At 37.4% G+C, this 19788-nt stretch overlaps 1 protein-coding gene across 2 annotated transcripts in view; it reads left to right on the top strand.

The window, feature by feature from the left end:
• The window catches only part of LOC126162778 (26S proteasome non-ATPase regulatory subunit 14), a 37483-nt gene extending 19136 nt beyond the window's left edge, over nucleotides 1-18347 (top strand). For both annotated transcript variants that reach the window (XM_049919488.1, XM_049919487.1), the window contains exon 6: nucleotides 17931-18347. In XM_049919488.1, the coding sequence (XP_049775445.1) occupies nucleotides 17931-18092 (162 nt within the window). In that variant the 3' untranslated portion in view covers nucleotides 18093-18347. The remainder of the gene's footprint in view (nucleotides 1-17930) is intronic.
• The last annotated feature ends 1441 nt before the right edge of the window (nucleotides 18348-19788 follow it).

A 19788-nucleotide genomic window follows, 5' to 3' on the forward strand; every position in this document is an offset into this window, starting at 1 on the left:
CTCAATCTCCCCCATGATTAGATTAGATTTACTTTCATTCCAATTGATCCGTAGTGAGGAGGTCCTCCAGGATGTGGAACATGTCAGAAAAACAACAATACATGACAAATATTTACAACTAAAACAAATAAGCTAATGTACCATACCACAGGTCCCAAGTGGAATGATCGTCATTTTTTAATGAACACTAAGAGTCATTTTACAAATACTAATGGACTGAATTTAAAATAAAAAAGTGTTTTATTTATTTATAAGGTAATAAACATGTAATACAACTACTGTAATACTTATTTTCAATGAACACATTACTGCACTGAAATTGTGCAGAAGTTATGTTGTACTTATATACAAATCAGTTGGTTTTACTAAGAGATTCATCAATGGAGTAGGAGGAGTTGGCCACCAATAAGTCCTTTAGGCTTCTCTTAAACTGAATTTCATTGGTTGTTAAGCTTTTTATGCTTTTTATGTCAGTATCACAAAGGAGTAAAGCATTTTCCAAGTGTGTTATGATTCCCTGTGGAAACTAAGATTTTATTTAATTCACCATCTACATTCAGAAAGTGACATATATCTGACTTACCAGTAAAAGAAAAATTTTTATTACATGCTGACTTTGTGTTTTCAACCTTGTGTTGCTGACCAGACACTTCCTTCATGACTGACAATATGGTTTTAATTCTAACCTGTGAATTGGCTATTCTATTTGTGTACCACATAGTCTTTGCCTTCCTGATAACATTTTTAAGCAGCTTACATTGGTAATAGGCTGCTGTAGCTCGATTGCAGCAACTTTCAACATTTTGATGTAATTCTCACTTTTTTCTACATTATATCATTATTGTACTAGTCAGCCATAATGTTGAAATATTAATCTGGAATCAAAGTTACTCACATGTTGACACCAAAGGTTCATTGCAGATAGTATTATTCATGTATGGCATTAATACACTACATGAGTCACACGCATAGATAGATAATAGTAATATAGAAGGCAGTCTTTCACCAAAATGTTAACAGTGCACTGAACGAACTCAAACTTGCTATGTAGGCTTTAACACAGTAATGGGTAGCCACAAACTTCTGTGGAAGGGTTAACATTTTGATCACTAACCATGGATTTCAGCACACTCCTTACCTGGATCTTATACGTGCTTATAGGTTGCAGGCTGTGGTTTTTGAGATGGGGTGGGCAATATAAAGACTTGTGCATGAAAATATTATTTTGGGAAATACATGTTCATTTGAAAAACTGCTAGGTTAGATTTGTCTAGTTGAACTGAGTTACATACTTGGGCACTAATTATGTTTATGTAGTAGATGATCATTTAACAAAGTAAAAAAAAGTTGATGGAACTATTTAGCATGTCTGTGCTGTGAATTCCCTAATTAAAAGTACAATAGCCATATTTAGACTTAACATCATTCATGTTAATTAATGAAAATTCTTAATTAGTGAAGGCTGTCATTAAGCCCAGGAAAATTAGAGCAATGGAAGTATAGAGGTCAAAGCTGGAATTCAGTGAGAATAGTGGCTAAATCTGCAATAGAAATTTTGGGTGTGTATGAAATTTAATATTAATTACGTAGTAAGCTACTAAGTTTCAGTAAACCTGAAATGTTTTTCTGTTAAGTCTTGATGCTGGTCTTTCTAATGAGTAGTGTCAGCATGTCCAAGATAACATATTAGCTCATCACTATTATATGCTGTAATGATGATTTCTGTTATCAATTACTTAACATAATTTCCAGCAAAACTAAATGCACTGTTGGGATCTGCATATTGAAAACTATAGCCTGAATAATAAACCTACATGAATCTGTCTGATTAATGTTTTAAAAGATTCGGGCAGCTATTGTATGTGCACTATGCAAGCAACTAGATGAAACTTAAAAAATAGGTGGAGGAAATAATTATTAACAAGAGAGTAATTACAACAGGTGGGGTGGTTCCCCATTGCTGTTCTATGTGACATGGTCAGCCATTGTGTGCAAATCTTCACACTTGCACAACATGCTCCATGCCTGCAGTTAGAGGCTTGGCATGTCTCAACTTTGCTCAGTACAGTGCCACAGTCCATTTAGTAGCTCGGTGCGATACGGCACTTCCAGCATTTAGTGTGACATTTTGGGGTCTGTACGGCTTTCTTTAGTTTCACAGAAACATGGCTAGTGCTGTTTACCATTCATTATTTATTCATGGTATAAGGGAAGTTTATAGACCAAGTGAGACGTTTGCACACAACTAGGCATTCTACCGATTTACTGTCTCAGCCTTCAAAAATAAATGGGAATCACAGAAGGAAAGGATGAGAATGCACAATATCTAGTACACAGTGTCATAATTGATAGGTATCACAAAGTTGCTATAGAATTTTATGAGATTCATTGCACTTTCTTGTAAATTAGTGGGCATGGAGCATTGCTGGCACAGATAGTATATTTTCTGAAGTTGCACGCATTATTATATTGTCAGTTTTGACAGTTTTTGATGGAATGAAACAGAGTATGGAGATGTATTAGTGCAAAGAATATAAAGTACACTTGTGGGTAGAACAAGATGGCGTCACATATTGGTGTAGTGGTAAATCACTACAGTTCAAATTACAAAAATAATGGTGTTAAGTGTTATGTATGTGGAGAAAATGTAACGCAGGGACTCCGTATGTGTGAAGCAGCTCAACGGTAGGTTCATTCAAATTGTATTGTCGCACTCAGTTTAAATTACACTGCAATCAATGAAACGTGTTTGTGTAGTGATCAGTGCAACACCATTAACGAGCTTTTCATGGCATATGATGCAGGCATTGAACAATGTGTTGTTGCAACATTAATGTATGATGTGTGCTGGCTAAAAGCTGAAGTAAACAAACTAAAAAATGCCTTCTCAGTAGAAAAAACCAAGTCGGCGAACGTAAGAGCAGCGGACACTCACTTTGACCGGCTTTGTAACATGTCCTACACACCTAAAAAGGCTCATCAGGTGAAAGTTTCTAGATAATTTTCATATCAAATTAAGTAATAGATATCAGGTATTATCAGACAGTACTGTAGTGCAAAAAGAGACAGTCATTGCGAATTCTCGTGAATACCTTACGGCAAAAGGTCTCGATGAGAAACATTTAACTCGTTCTGGCAGCAAAAAAAGTACTACTAGATTATATATTAGAAACAAATGTGATAAGGCGAACACTTTATTGCTGGGGAAAAATAATGGCTAAAAATAGGAAAGTAAATCAAGAAAATATTTACTTATTCTCAGACAGTCATGGAAGAGGGCTAGCTGAAATACTGAAAGAAGAAATGGAAAGTCTAGTGAAACCAGGTGCACCTCTGCATGTTGTTACAAAAGATATCTATAAATAAAAAGACTCGGGTTCAAATAACTCATTTATAATAATAGCTGGAGCAAATGATGTATATGAAAACGAAGCGAAACATGCAATAAGAGATCTGAAGAAAATGCTAGAGTGTGTTCCAGCACTCAAAATAACTATTGTTAGTATTCCTGAGCGACATGACCTAACAAAAACATCTTGTGTAAATAAAGAAATTGAAATTACAAATCGTAAAATTGAGAAAATGTGCAAACTGTTCTGCAGTGTGAGCTTTCTTAAAGCTGCCAATCTAAGAGAAGACTTCACAACACATGGTATGCACAGGAGCAGCAGTGGCAAATCTAGATTGTGTGACTTAATACTAGAAAACCTAAATCAATTCAATGAATCACAGTATCCATCAATAGCAATATGTATGGTGGAGCCTAATCTAGGATCACAGAGTAGTACAACTGCAGTGACTTCGGATAAATTGAGAAACAATTAAAGTAAAGAAATCGACATAGATGATTTGTCAAGTTCAGTTTCTACTACATCAACTGTTCCGTCATCAGTGGAAGTGTCATTAACTCCAGCTACAGCAACTACAGCACCGGAAACATTAACATTAACTGCAGCAGGATCAACAACTAGATCCCAGTGCTCCATCAAAGCTACTGTAGTGTCACCAAGGCCTGCAGCAGTCTACAATCAAAAGAGGAGCTTGAGGCCTAGGAAACCTGCTCTACTAAATCAAGATTTTTTTTTATGGTTTCACAACAAAAAGGGGGAAAACCATGACTTACATAAGTCAGTCAGAAATGACACTCAGCAAAAGATCAATTATCTAACGAGCGCATGCAAAAACTCACCCATCTTGAAACCTAGCTACTCGCTTCCTCAAAAAAGCCAGTACTAAATGTGACATACTGTGTATTTTCCGTCAAAATATAAGGGAGCTAAGAAGTAAACCAGAACTGTTGACAATGAATATTAGTGACAGTAATACTATTGATAAAGCCAATATCCTTTGTTTTACTGCTGAATCTAGATGGCTATCATATTGCCTCTCACTTTTGCAGAAACAGTGTGCAGAAGGGTGTTGTAATTATATATGTAAAAAAGAATATAATGTATAGATCTCTCAAGCTCACAAACTACTGTTTTGATCAGCATTTTGAAGCTTGTGGTATAGAAATTAGCACAAAGACCCTGTCACTCATTGTAGTAACAGTGTGTAGGGCCCCATCAGAGAAGAAATGTATGTTCTGTAAGCAACTCGAATCTCTTCTATCCCACATATTTTCAAAAAATAAAAATACTGTAGTCTTAGGAGACTTTAACATTAACTTTCTAGATTATGATAGTAGTAGAGCTGACCTGCTACATATAAACACATACAACCTAACACCCATGGTAGACTTCCCCCACGAGGGTTACGAACTACTGTTCAAGTCTTATAGATAATATTTTCATTGATGAGAATAGAAACACCAATGCAACAGTAAATAAAGTCCTAAATGGTCTTTCAGACCGTGATGGTCAATTGCTGTCAATGATATATGCCCACACAAGAAGGACAAAGTCTGTAAAAGGTCATTTAGGGTAATTAATAATGGAAAATCTCATGATCTTCAACAGTTATCTTCAACTCATTGGCTGGAGTCCAATTTATAGAGCACTGAAAGTCAATGACAAATTTAACCTATTTATAAATGAATTTATGTGCCACTTTGAAACTGTCTTCCCTCTAAGAACTGCAAAGAACAAGTACCAGAGCCATACCAGCAAACAGTGGCTCACAAAAGGAATAAAAACATCATGTAGGACTAAAAGACTGCTTTATGTTTCTCTCAGAAATACAAATGTTCCTGAAATAAGAGCTCATTATAAAAGGTACTGCAAGATCTTAAATGAAGTTCTGATAAAGGCAAAAAGTATGTTCATCAAATCAGAAATAGATAATTCTGGCAACAAAATAAAAACCATCTGAGGTATTATTAAAAGAGAAACTGGTAGTTACTCAAATGATGCAGAAAATATTGAAGTTAGACATAATGGGAATATCATTGATAAAGGTGAAAATGTTGCAAAAATTTTCAACAATCATTTTTTGACTGCAGTGGATAAAATAGGGTGTAATGGTTCTATAAATGAGGCTCTGAATCTTTTACAAAGAAGTGGACTTAGTGCAACACCCCAGATTAGCATGCCTCCTGTCACTGTTAATAAGGACCATGAAAAACAAAAACTCAACTGTTATTGATGGTATTTCCGTCAAAGTGTTCAAACACACACGCATTTTCATTTGTGAAGTCCTGTGCCACATCTTTAATGAATCACTGAGACTAGTAATTGTCGCTGATAGACTTAAATATGCAGTGGTGAAACCATTGTACAAGAAGGGTGACAGAAACGAAGTAACCAATTATAATCCTATTTCACTCTTAACTTGTTTCTCCAAGATTCTCGGGAAACTTGTACACAGAAGGATTCTTGAACATCTTAGTAAATACAATATTCTCAATAAAAGACAATTCGGTTTCCAGAAAAACATCTCAACAGAAGATGCAATATATTCTTTCACGAATGCAATTCTTGAATCAATCAATAATAAAATGTCTCCAACTGGAATTTTTTGTGACCTTTCTATGGCGTTCAATTGTGTGAACCATGAGATTTTTCTGAGAAAGGCAGAATTTTATGGGTTAACTGGAGAAGCAGGGATGTGGCTTGCCTCCTATTTAAAGGACTGGAAACAGAAAGTCATGGTAAATGACACTAATGGGGAGCCAGTGTCCTCTTCTTGGGCACAATAAACTGTGGAGTCCCACAGGGCTCTATTCTGGGTCCTCTGCTTTTCCTTATTTTCATAAATGACCTTCCAATGTGTACAAGGGCTAAGATAAAATTTACTTTATTTGCTGATGACACGATGACAATTCAACAAATACTAATCTTGAAATCACTTTAAATGCAATTTTTCAGGAGACCTTTAACTGGTTTACCTCTAATGGGTTATCACTAAATTTTGAAAAAACTCAATTGATTCAGTTCCATACAAGTCAAAATATCGAAGGCGAGATTAATGTTATATACAATGATGGGAATTTAGCAATAGTGGAGTCAACAAAGTTCCTGGGCCTACTTGTTAATAGCAATCTAAACTGGTCCTTACACATTCCTTGCTTATATAAAAAAACTAAGCTCAGCAATTTACACTATTCGTGCGATTGCTTCCTTCAGTGACTTAAATACTGTGAAAGCTGCCTATTTTGGTTATTTTCATGCCCTGATGGCCTATGGAATTATATTTTGAGGAAACCAGCCAAAGGCAGACAAAATCCTCATAGCCCAGAAAAGAGTCATTAGGATTCTGTGTGGTGTCAATTACAGGGATTCCTGCAGGAAACTCTTCCAAGAACTGAGAATACTCACAACAGTATCTCAGTACATTTTCTCTCTCATGTGTTTCTTGTGTAAAAACCATTCCCTTTTTGAAATGAACAGCCTGTATCATAACTATGATGCTAGGGTAAAAAATGATCTACATCTTGAGCAAAAGAATCTAAGTATGGTGCAAAAAGGAGTACACTACTCTTGCGTAAAAATATTTAATGCTCTCCCTCAGGCAATGAAAATGTCAGTTATTGATCCACCTACTTTTAAAGATCAACTTAAACAGTATCTTCTAAGTAAAATCATTTACTCACTGGACGAATTTATGTATGAGAATACGTGAATTGATTTTGATCTATTGTAAGTTTTTACAAAAAACAAGTCTTGTAAACATTTTTTCTATGTAATATATTATTCATTGTACAACGTATTAATATAAACAAATGTCTCGAATCTATGTAAATGACACGTTCTACACCCAAGCGATTTATCGCTAATGGGTCTACAGAACACGAATGAAATAAATAAATTAAATAAATTGTTAAAGTCAAGGTATATGCCTGGAACGATTTTTTGATTTATGGCCCACTATTGTAGAGTTTCTGAAGGATAAAGGAAGGCAGGGACGTAAAATATCCAGATCAGATTGTTGACTTCAATTTATATGGATTGGACTGCGCACTAACTGCAGTAAGATGAAGCAAGATGAGAAAAAACTTACTTCTGATTTGGTGGTGATGCATTAAAAAGAAAATTGTGTTGTGGAAGGAGCTACTTCTGACAAAATCTTGTCCATGTCCCAGAGCTCACTGATAGTGAACAAAGCACAAATTCTGAAGAAATCGTTATGATGATTAAATGTTTTGAGAACACTGGCAATCTTACATATGTTTTTGAGTCTTTTCTGGGGACTGTTTGCAGTTTCAGTTGAAAGTCCTTCTGTACATGTGCAGATGGAACCGATCGATCTGCAATACAGTTCCCATTTAAAATAATTCTTTTACAATAAAACTGTCCAGGACTTCTACATTGTTTTCCTTGGAAAGAGTTTCCACATCTACATAATACGGCTGCAAATGTGAAGTGTTTTTATTAATGTAGGTGCACAAAAGGCATTTTTGATTATGAAACTGAGTCATGATTACATTGGCAAACTGAGTGACAAAAATCTGCAAAATTGTCCGCGACTGTAAACCAAGCTAGATTCAAGATGTTCAGTGTTCCTTGCACAGTTGCATTGCCATCTAAATTTAAATGTGTAATTTTCACAGTTTGTTCCTCTTCCCCTTCAGACAGCATGGTGTGGTAGTGAGGGAGTGTGCAGCCAGGCAACAGAACTCTGCATGCGAGTGAGAGCACTGAATTCATGCAGAATTCTTGGTCATCCCTGTTATATGTTCTCTTCTGTTTCTCTTGTGATGCATTGATACACACATAAGAAAGTAATAAACAAAAATGAGGAAAGATGAATACTCATGTGTGGATGAGTGGCACATGGTCCATAGAAATGAGTAACAGCCCAAAGAAGTTACTAGCTTTTAAACTTGTATTACTTTTCCAGTGGAAGTGCACATTTTAACGATACAACTGCACCCATCTGCAGCTGCTTTGGTACTAACTGTTAGAATGATTGCTCAGGCTGACAGGGTCGGTCAGAAAGGAGAGGCTTATGGTAATTGGGAGATGTTAGATACATAGACAAGGAGAGTGTGATGAGGTGATTGGGGGTATGATAGCAAGGGAGGAGCAGGTGGCTATCAGTGGAAATAGTGAAATGAGGAGTGAAAGGTGATTAAAAACCGAGAGAAAGAAGTGGAGAGGTGTGACAGAATATGGAAATGGGAGGGGGATAGGGGTAGGTAAGAAAAAGATTTGTACTGGGAGTAGCAGAGTGGAAAGTGATACGAGAGAAACAGTTAGAGTATGTTTGTGCTGCAGCCTTGCTGCTGATACCTCGTTGGTGGCACATACCATCTTGCTGTGAGACTTTATACATTTAAGCTACAGCCTCACTGCTCGTAGGAAGTAGTTAAACTACATCTGTTAACATAGTAAGTCAAGTGCTAGCAAAGTCAAACATAGCACTGCTGGAGTGACCTTGAAACAGAAATCACAGCTTAAGTTTCAGGATCTGTGGCAATGGTCACATGGGAAACACAAACCAGCTTGATACCATTGCTTAGTGAGGATGATAGCAAGCAGTGACGGCACTGATTAAATAGGCTGGAAAGGCTCAGTAAGTTGATTCATCTTTGCTGTGTCATGCTGGCAAGCAGCAAGGTGGCAGCCTAAACACACCCTCAGGTTAGGGAGTGGGGATGGGACTAAAAGAAATTTGTCCAAGGAATGGCGAAAATGGAAGCTATGCATGAGGAAATAGTTTCCGTTTGCATCATTCAGTAAAGTTGGTGCCTGTGGAGTCTATTGATATCATGAGCATTGCAGTGTGTGGAAATGCTGAGAAACCTGAGCTGGCAGAAGCCTGAACATGGGTTCCAGTTATTACATGAAAACCTACTGAAAATGTTTTAAGGACTGGTATTAAGTAAGGAATCTAAGAATACACTAAATATCCCTGTGTAGGGCATGCAGCCACATAAATTAGTTTCTTCTAATATTTCGGCTGAATACCATTCTGCCATCTTCAGAGTGAGCCGAGGTGACTAATGCTCCAGCACTTTCTCCGTCCTTTTAACTCGAGGACCGAACCAATGCGTATGTGGCCAAAGATATACAAGGCACCAGAGATGTTGATAGGCGGCAAAGAGGTGTAACATATCCTGCACAGTCGATCAACACAGTGATATCGATGTGTCACAGAGAGCTGTACCGTTGCAACATCTTCGTGATTTATTTACAGAAATTGACAGATTCCATGATTTGTCCAAGCTGAAGCCACTATCTCTATTAATTAAATTTGTCACCAACTGAATTTCAATTGCTTCTTTCACTACTGAGTCCCAGAAAGATGAAGTCAAGGATAAAATTTTGACATTATCGCAAACCATAGTGTGTGCAGTGTCAATACAGTGCTCTGCCACCGCAGATATATTAGGTTGTAAGAGACAGGTGTACCTGCAGTGCTCTGTGCATCTCTCCTGGACTGTACATGTCATCTGTCTGATGTATGAACGGCCACACTCACATGGGATCTTATAAACCCCAGGCTTCCGAAGCACCAAATCATCTTTAACGGAACCCAGGAATGCTGCAGTTTTTGGTGGAGGGCGAGAAATCACTTTCACTTTGTGTTTCCTGAGGATCCATCCTATTTTTGACAAAAGGCTTCCCATGCATGGCAGGATAGCCATGGATTTAAAACTTTCCGTGTCTTCTTCAGCTTTTCTTGTGCTCACAGCTGATTTCATTTGTAGTGCGTTACGTATCTGCTGTGGAGAGTACCCGTTGGCTTCAAAAACTCCTTTCAGGTGTAGAAGCACATTCTCCAGACTGCTCTCGTCAGCAATGATGGTTTTAGATACACTGCATGTCCGAAAGTGCCGTCACCTTTGCGCCGTACCAGCACATCCAAAAATGGAAGGCATCCATCTTTTTCAATTTCCATCGTGAACTGATTTGTCTGTGGATACAATTCAGATGATTTAAAAATTCGTTTATCTTGTCTTCACCATGGGGCCACATTACAAACGTGTCATCAGAATACCTCCAAAACACTGGGTTTCAAGCCAGCAGATTCCAGCACTTTCTCCTCGAAGTCCTCCATAAAAATGTTGGCCACCAAGGGTGACAAAGGACTACTTATGGCAACACTGCCTGTTCATAAAATTCGTTATTGAATAAAAAATATGTAGAGGTCAAAACATGTTCAAATAAAGCTAAATCTTTTTATCAAAAGTCTTCCCAATGAGAGACGATGATTCCGTAAGAGGAACCTTTGTGAACGACGAACACTACATCAAAACTGACTAACATATCAGAATTTTTCAGGTTGAGTGATTTCAGTTTGTCAATGAAGTCCACAGAGTTGCACCAACTCCAAAGATTTTACAATACTGGCTTTCATCAGTGCCATTGAAGAAGCTGTTCGTCCTCTTTCTGCAGAATCAGCAGAAGAGGTAAGACACAAAACTTGTCGAGCAATTATGAAGGCTTGTCCACGAAGGAGTAACATACCTGTGGCAGAGAGGGCTGCACTACATAAGCTTCACCAGGATTCTGAGACAGTGGTTCTTCCAGCTGATAAAGGTAATGCCACTGTCTTAATGTCTCGTGATGACTATCATGAATAAATGAACAGTTTACTGAGTGACAGCACATACCGGAAGATCAATAAAGACCCCACCAACCAGATGGTAAGGAGGACTGCTTCACTTCTGATCGCCTCCCCCATTCTACCAGAAGTTGTGCAAAGAATGAAACCATGTGGTACCATTCCTCCAAGGCTTTATGGACTTACAAAGATCCACAAGAATGGTGTTCCTCTATGTCTGATAGTGAGCAACATCGGTTCTCTGACCTATGATTGTGTCAAACACTTAATGTTCTTTATTAAGGCCTCTGGTGGGAAAATGCTCTCATCAAATATGTAACTCTGTGGACTTCATTGACAAACTGAAATCACTCAACCTGAATAATTCTCATATGTTAGTGAGTCTCGATGTAGTGTCGTTGTTCACAAAGGATCCTCTTTCGGAATCATTGTCTCTCATTGGAAAGACTTAAGATAAAAAGATTTCAGCTTTATTTGAACATGTTTTGACCTTAACATATTTTTTATTAAGTAAGGTTATAATAGAAGGAAACATTCCATGAAGGAAATATATACCTAAAAAACAAAGATGATGTGACTTACCAAATGAAAGTGCTGGCAGGTCGACAGACACACAAACGAACACAAACATACACACAAAATTCAAGCTTTCGCAACAAACTGTTGCCTCATCAGGAAAGAGGGAAGGAGAGGGAAAGACGAAAGGATGTGGGTTTTAAGGGAGAGGGTAAGGAGTCATTCCAGTCCCGGGAGCGGAAAGACTTACCTTATGGGGAAAAAAGGACGGGTATACACTCGCACACACACACACATATCCATCCACACATATACAGACACAAGCATGTCTGCTTGTGTCTGTATATGTGTGGATGGATATGTGTGTGTGTGTGCGAGTGTATACCCGTCCTTTTTTCCCCATAAGGTAAGTCTTTCCGCTCCCGGGACTGGAATGACTCCTTACCCTCTCCCTTAAAACCCACATCCTTTCGTCTTTCCCTCTCCTTCCCTCTTTCCTGATGAGGCAACAGTTTGTTGCGAAAGCTTGAATTTTGTGTGTATGTTTGTGTTCGTTTGTGTGTCTGTCGACCTGCCAGCACTTTCATTTGGTAAGTCACATCATCTTTGTTTTTTAGGTTTTTATTAAGTAATGAATTTAATGAACAGACGGACGGTGTTGCGATGGGTAGTCCTTTTGTCACCCTTGGTGGCCAACTTTTTGTGGAGGACTTACAAGGAGAAAGCGCTGGAATCTGCTAGCTTGAAGCCCACAGTGTTTTGGAAGTATGTTGATGACATTATTATTGAACAAACATATTATTGAACAAAGTAAGAGCATATGGACTATCAGACCAATTGTGTGATTGGATTGAGGAGTTCCTAGATAACAGGCCGCAGCATGTTATTCTCAATGGAGAGAAGTCTTCCGAAGTAAGAGTAATTTCAGGTGTGCCGCAGGGGAGTGTCATAGGACCGTTGCTATTCACAATATACATAAATGACCTGGTGGATGACATCGGAAGTTCACTGAGGCTTTTTGCAGATGATGCTGTGGTGTATCGAGAGGTTGTAACAATGGAAAATTGTACTGAAATGCAGGAGGATCTGCAGCGAATTGACGCATGGTGCAGGGAATGGCAACTGAATCTCAATGTAGACAAGTGTAATGTGCTGCGAATACACAGAAAGATAGATCCTTTATCATTTAGCTACAAAATAGCAGGTCAGCAACTGGAAGCAGTTAATACCATAAATTATCTGGGAGTATGCATTAGGAGTGATTTAAAATGGAATGATCATATAATGTTGATTGTCGGTAAAGCAGATGCCAGACTGAGATTCATTGGAAGAATCCTAAGGAAATGCAATCCGAAAACAAAGGAAGTAGGTTACAGTACGCTTGTTCGCCCACTGCTTGAATACTGCTCAGCAGTGTGGGATCCGTACCAGATAGGGTTGATACGAGACAGAGAGAAGATCCAACGGAGAGCAGCGCGCTTCGTTACAGGATCATTTAGTAATCGCGAAAGCGTTACGGAGATGATAGATAAACTCCAGTGGAAGACTCTGCAGGAGAGACGCTCAGTAGCTCGGTACGGGCTTTTGTCAAAGTTTCGAGAACATACCTTCACCGAAGAGTCAAGCAGTATATTGCTCCCTCCTACGTATATCTCGCGAAGAGACCATGAGGATAAAATCAGAGAGATTAGAGCCCACACAGAGGCATACCGACAATCCTTCTTTCCACGAACAATACGAGACTGGAATAGAAGGGAGAACCGATAGAGGTACTGAAGGTACCCTCCGCCACACACCGTCAGGTGGCTTGCGGAGTATGGATTTAGATGTTAGATGTAGACATGTTTGTAGTGTGGCCCCATAGTGAAGACAAGCTAAAAGAATTTTTAAATCATCTGAATTCTATCTACAGACAAATTCAGTTCATGATCAGAAAAGATGGATGTGTGCTGATGTGTTGGTATGGCGCAAAGATGATGGCACCTTGGGACATGCAGTGTATCTAAAACTGACCCATACGGATTTATATTTACATGCACCATCCTTTGCAGACGATGAGTGTACTTGGAACTCTAGTACACAGAGCACACGTCATTGCTGATGAGCAGTCTGGAGGACGAGCTTCTACACCTGAGAAGAGTTTTTGAAGCTAATGATTACTCTCCGCAGTAGATACATAATGCACTACAAATGAAATCGACAGTGAGCAAAAGAAAAGCTGAAGAAGACGCGGAAAGTTTTAAATCCTTTACTTTCCTGCCATACGTGGGAAGCCTTTTGTCAAAAATAGGATGGATCTTCTGGAAACACAAAGTGAAAGTGATTTCTCGCCCTCCACCAAAGACCACAGCATTCCTGGGTTCCGTAAAAGATGATTTGGTGCTTTGGAATCCTGGGGTTTATAAGATCCCCTGTGAGCGCGGCCGTTCGTACATTGAACAGACGACATGTACAGTCCAGGAGAGATGCACAGAACACTGCAGGTACACCCATCTCTTACCACCTAATAAATCTTTGGTGGCAGAGCACTGTATTGACACTGGGCACTCTATGGTGTGCGATAATGTTGGAATTTTATCCTCGACTTCATTTTTCTGAGACTCAGTAGTGAAAGAAGGAACTGAAATTCGGTTGAAGATGAATTTAATTAAGAGATAGCAGCTTCAGCTTGGACAAATCATGGAACCTGTCAATTTATGTGAATAAATCGTAAAGACGTTGCAACGGTACACCTCTCTTTGACACATAGATATCACAGTGTGGATCAACTGCGCAGCCATAGATTTAATTTCCATGCATATGTTACACCTCTTTGCCGCCTATAAACGTCTCTGGCGCCTTGTGTATCTTTGGTTGCAGACGCAGTGGTTCGGTCCTCGAGTTAAAAGGACAGATCAAGTGCCAGAGTGTTATTCACCTTGGCTCACTCTGAAGATGGCTGGATGGTATTCAGCTGAAATAGTAGAAGAAGAAACTGAATTTATGTGTCTGCACACCCGAAATTTTATGGAATGATAAAAATACTTTTCAGCAATTAGTACTGTTAGGTATTTCTGTATGCTCAAATCAGCTATAGACAGATGGTTGTCTTTCCTCATTTCTGTTTATTATTTCTGTGCTGGAATTTCCGTAATTGCCTTAAAAGAGTAGGGGCAATATTCTTAACAACAACAAAATCAATACACATCACTTGTCTTCCTGTAGATTTCCTAAGGACAGTGAGGGCTAAGATTGACCGCATTACAGGACAGTGTATTTTACATTCTGTTGTATTCTACAGACAATTGGGAAAGATTAATGTTCCTTTGTGGGAGTCAGTAATGGTTAGTAAATAGTAGAAAAGACCTTTTGCAGAAAAATGTACACTTGTACAGTTATGTCATATGGAATAATGTTATGAGGTAACTCATCCTTAAGAAGGAAAGTCTTCATTGTGCAAAAACATGATCCTCTGGTAGACATTTGTTTAAGGTGTTTGGCATTCTGATTACTGCTTCATAGTATATTTATTCCCTCATGAAGTTTATTGTAAATAATCCACTACAGTTCAAAAGGATCAAATACGTACATAATTACAACACCAGAAGGAAAATTGACATTCGTTACTCCAAAATAGAATTGTCTTTAGCACAAGAAGGGGTTCATAACGCTGCAGCAAAAATTTTTGATCACTTACCCAGTGACATAAAATGTCTGACAGATAGCAAAATAAAATTTGATAACCAACTGAGGAAGTTTCTCATTGACAACTCCTATTTTGTAGAAGAATTTCCATTACTGTAATGTGTAAAAGATAATGGGTAGGAATTACCATTATGATCCAGCACTCAAAATGATCTATGGAACATGTAAGTAACTAACTAACATGGAATTTTGTTCACTACACATTGAGACAAATGCATTTATGAATGTGAAAAATAGTACGTACCAAATACCTCTCCACAACGGTAGCTGTAGAGAAAAACGTCACACAGGGACGATAACAAAATGTCAGAAGTTAGATTTCCCAATTGCCACTACATTAGGACCAGTGTCAGAGCCACAAACCGCAGAATCTTCAACATAGATGTCTTTTGAATATGAAGTAATTAGATTGAATAAACTGTGTGTTGGAATAGAGTTAAGTTTAAGAATGTCAGAATCATTAGACTGCTTGCAAAATTGTGTTAAAAGGAAAGCAACAGATGTCCTAATGACTATACAGCAGAACAAAACCTCAAATAGTGTGCCAATCATCTTTACACTTGGAAGTGCATGTATATGCTTCTTGTGTATGAAATACTGTGTTAAAATGTGGCAACAAAAGTCCCAGCAGAATGTAAACAATTTATGAGTGAAGGAGATCACTCACCAAATAGCAGAAGCTTTGACTTGTCTACAACTTCTCAAAAAAGAATGAAATATTTGATAGCTTTCCAAAACGAATCCTTTAATCTAAGAGATAGTGTGGTGGGGGGGATTGAGGCACACGCACTCCTTGGTAAGATGCAGTTAACTTGTTTCATTTCATGCTCAGTTTACATTTATTCTTGTTTCTTGATATGTTACTACCTCTTGGGATGCAAACATATGCTATTTAATTATTTAAAAAATTAAAAACAAACAAAATTCTTACAGCATATGTGATTTTAAGAGGTAACAGGCTTTCCCACCACTTCGTGCTCTAAGTCAAATATTTATTGTGGTGATTGTGTGTGACAAGTTACATGCAAGGAATGTTTGGATGATGTAATTGTTTGCACATTGCCAGTGAAAGGCAAAAGGTGACCAGGGTTCCTTTTGTGTTGTAATGTGACAAAATATACATCTCACCAACAATTTAGTTCACCCTGTGAATTGAGAATAATCAGTACAGTATTAAAATAAACACAAATTTACTATCTGCCATTAAAGGACATGTCTGTTAAAACATTTGCATAAAGCAAAAGCAGAGCTATCAGTTTGCAAGTCCATTATTTTCCATAGTGTTTTATTAAGGAATAAAACTCATAAACCACATACAGAAGGAACCCAGATCTCCCTTCCTTTCATTGATAGTGTGCAACCAATTATGCCACTCAAGAATGCCTTGCACTTAAGTTGTCACGTACAATCACCACAGCAGATTTCTCTTTAGAGTACAGGAATTCATCCCAGTGCAGTTTTAACATTTAAAATTCTTGTACGCATTGATAGAATTTCCTTTGGCAGGTCATTAATCTCAAAATGAGTATATAATTCTGAAGAATATTTTTTCAATTTTTCTCTGTCCAGTTGATGTCTCCACAAGTCAGTTTTTCATTGAGTGTGTTTAAATTCTGTATCATTGGCATAACAGATGTAAATGTCATGTTGTTGTTAGTAATCCTGAGGGCAGATTCCACAAGAAAACCTTTTGCATTTTATTGTATGTAATATTTGACTTAAGTAAACAAGGAAAAAAATTGAATGTGTTAGCAGTAATTTGTTGGGTGGCAGGATCACATGTACCAACCACCTAGTTAAATTTGTTTTTTGGTTACAAGCATTTTGAGCCATAATGGATAATCTGTGTTGATTTGTAATCTATTCTATCATTGCTGATAAAAAACAAAAAAAACAAGAATTTAAGTAGTTTGCAGTACTGAAGAAAGTGCATATAATGTTAATGTTAAAAGCAGAAGGAAAAGATGAGATAACCTGATTAAATAAGAAGTAAGATCAAGGGTGTAATGATTCTCTTGAAGATATAAGTAAACATTATCTATAATTCATTTTAAAGGTTTCCCAGGATATTAGTTTTATAGAAATGTAGTTTGTGGATGAAAATTTTAAAAGTGCCACCTCCAAGCAGCCAAAGTAGCTAAAGAATTCAAAGGTATTGCAGACAGTGACCCTCACTTGCCAGGGAGTTGCACTCTTACTATGGCTGTTTGCATTTCTTGTTTTGAATGAGGGATATGTAGCAAGATACCAGGTTACTGATGATTCTTTCATAAGAAATGAGACAAAATAAATGAGATGGGGTGAAGAAATGGATAAGTTCAAATATGAGTATGACTGTAAAGAGTGGCAGCTATGTAATAAGAGTAACTAACATTAGGAGATCAGTATACTTGAAACCACAGTTGAGATAGGAGAGTAGTGGCTAAGGATTTGCAGTGTGAGCTACTGCAAAGAATGGAAACAGGATGTACCAACATTGCACTAAATCTGAACCTAGAAATGTGTAGCAAATGATCCAATAAAGTACACACTTGAAAAGTATCTCATTTTACTCTTTAAAATTATTCTCTCAGTTGGCAAATTTCAGAAAATATAAGCAGTTTTGTTCCAATGTTTTTACTGTATTTCTCAGCCGTGGATCACACAATTAGTGTCATATGTGATAGCATAGTGATTCTTGGTGTCACCCTTAGGGAATATGCCTGGCCTGTGTAAATTACTGTTCAATAACTAACAGTAAGTTTTCCATTGAAGTTGTTAATTTATTTTTTAATTATTTTCAGGCATTAGAAGATGAAGAGAAAATGACGCCTGAACAGTTGGCAATTAAGAATGTGGGAAAGCAAGATCCAAAACGACATTTGGAAGAAAAAGTGGACATTTTAATGACAACTAATATTGTGCAATGTCTAGGAGCCATGCTTGATACTGTTGTGTTTAAGTGAACAGTGCTATTCTAAACTGCAATTCCACCATCAGATTGCAGTATAAGATGATGAACAAATAAGTGAATATAATTTATTAATATGTGATTAAAGAGTTTTGTCCTTTGATAATGCACTATGGAAAACAGTGGACTTACAAACTGATGGCTCTGCTTTCACCTTATGCAAATGTTCTAATTTGCATAGTTAAAAGAAATTGTGTAACACGTGTCCAGCAATGGCAGATAATAAACGAAAGCGTGTTGTTTTTAATAATGTATTGATTATTCCTAATCCTTTGTGTGAGATACATTGTTGGAGAGGATTGTATCGATGGATTATCATCTGTAATTATACATAGATGTATATTTCGTCATATTACAATACAAATGGAGCCAGAATGATTTTCACTGTGTCTGGTGAAGAAAGTAATGTACTGATTTCTCTAAATGAAGTTGCCAGCTTAAAGGATGCAACTTCTATTTTTTAAATCATTAATATTACAGTGACACTTAAAAAATAAAGTTTTGTAGAATTAAGACATTCTCATCTGAATGTCTTGACACAGACTGATTTATTGATATTTTTGTTACAAATTTATCCATGCAAGTTACATGATTGATAATGAACTGTGTGCCAGATAAGATATGTGCAGTTGGTTGAAAGCATTTCTTTCGACCTCAGTGTGTGTGTGTGTTTACCACCAGTGGTAAACTTAAGTGTTACATATCTGTAATTCCTTTGCAAGAACTCCAGTGACTGTGGAAACGATTCTAGAAACACAAAAACCTACACTCTGCAAGCCAGCTTGTGGTGGAGTGTACTTCACTGCATTTTCCCCATTTTCTTGATCCGTTTGGAAATTGTGTGCGGGAAGAATGGTTAGTGGTTAGCCTCTGTATGATACTGATGAAGGAGAATGTTGCTCAACTCTTCGTCGAACATGTACTTTGAGACAACCCCCTGTGATGTACAAAGCTCCTCTCATAACATATGTTGCTGAAGCTATATATGCATGTCCCTGTGCTTACTGAATGGACCAGAGACAAAATACACTCTTTTTCTTTGGATCTTTTTGTATGTCCTCTCAGCCCTAAACAGTATCCTAAACACTACAGGGAGACTAAAAAATTTTTTAGAGTGCCATGGTTCTAAAGCAAATGAAATTTGTTTATATTTGACAGATGTTTTTGCAAGTTTTGTAAGTTGACTGCAGTGAGATTTGTTTGATTTGCTGTAATAGTTTGTAGTCATCATCATCTAAAGATTTTGTGTGCACCAAAAAATGAATTCAAGGAGACAACATATCTGGTCCATGATGTTTGTAAATTAATGTCAGAGCAGTGTGAACATTGGCTTAGAAATAAATTTGATGAAGGAATCCCACCTAAGACAAAAATTTATTATGGTACAGAGAGATTAAAAGATCAGACTTTTTTTTTTAATTTCATGAAGGGCACTCGAGAATTGCTAGTGCTAATGAGAATATTTCCACTGTTAGAGCAATGCTTGCAGAAGATTTTGAACATTTTATGAATTTATTCAGGGGGTATTGTGCATTAGTATAAGTCCAATCCAAAACATTTTACATTAATTTTTAGAGACAGAATGAAGTGGTACAGTGGTTGGCACTCTGAACTTGCATTCTGGAGGAATTCTGTTCAAATCACTATCCAGCTATCCAGATTTAGGTTTTCTGTTACTTTCCTAAATCACT

Source organism: Schistocerca cancellata, chromosome 2 (assembly GCF_023864275.1).
Source record: "Schistocerca cancellata isolate TAMUIC-IGC-003103 chromosome 2, iqSchCanc2.1, whole genome shotgun sequence".
NCBI lineage: Eukaryota > Metazoa > Arthropoda > Insecta > Orthoptera > Acrididae > Schistocerca > Schistocerca cancellata.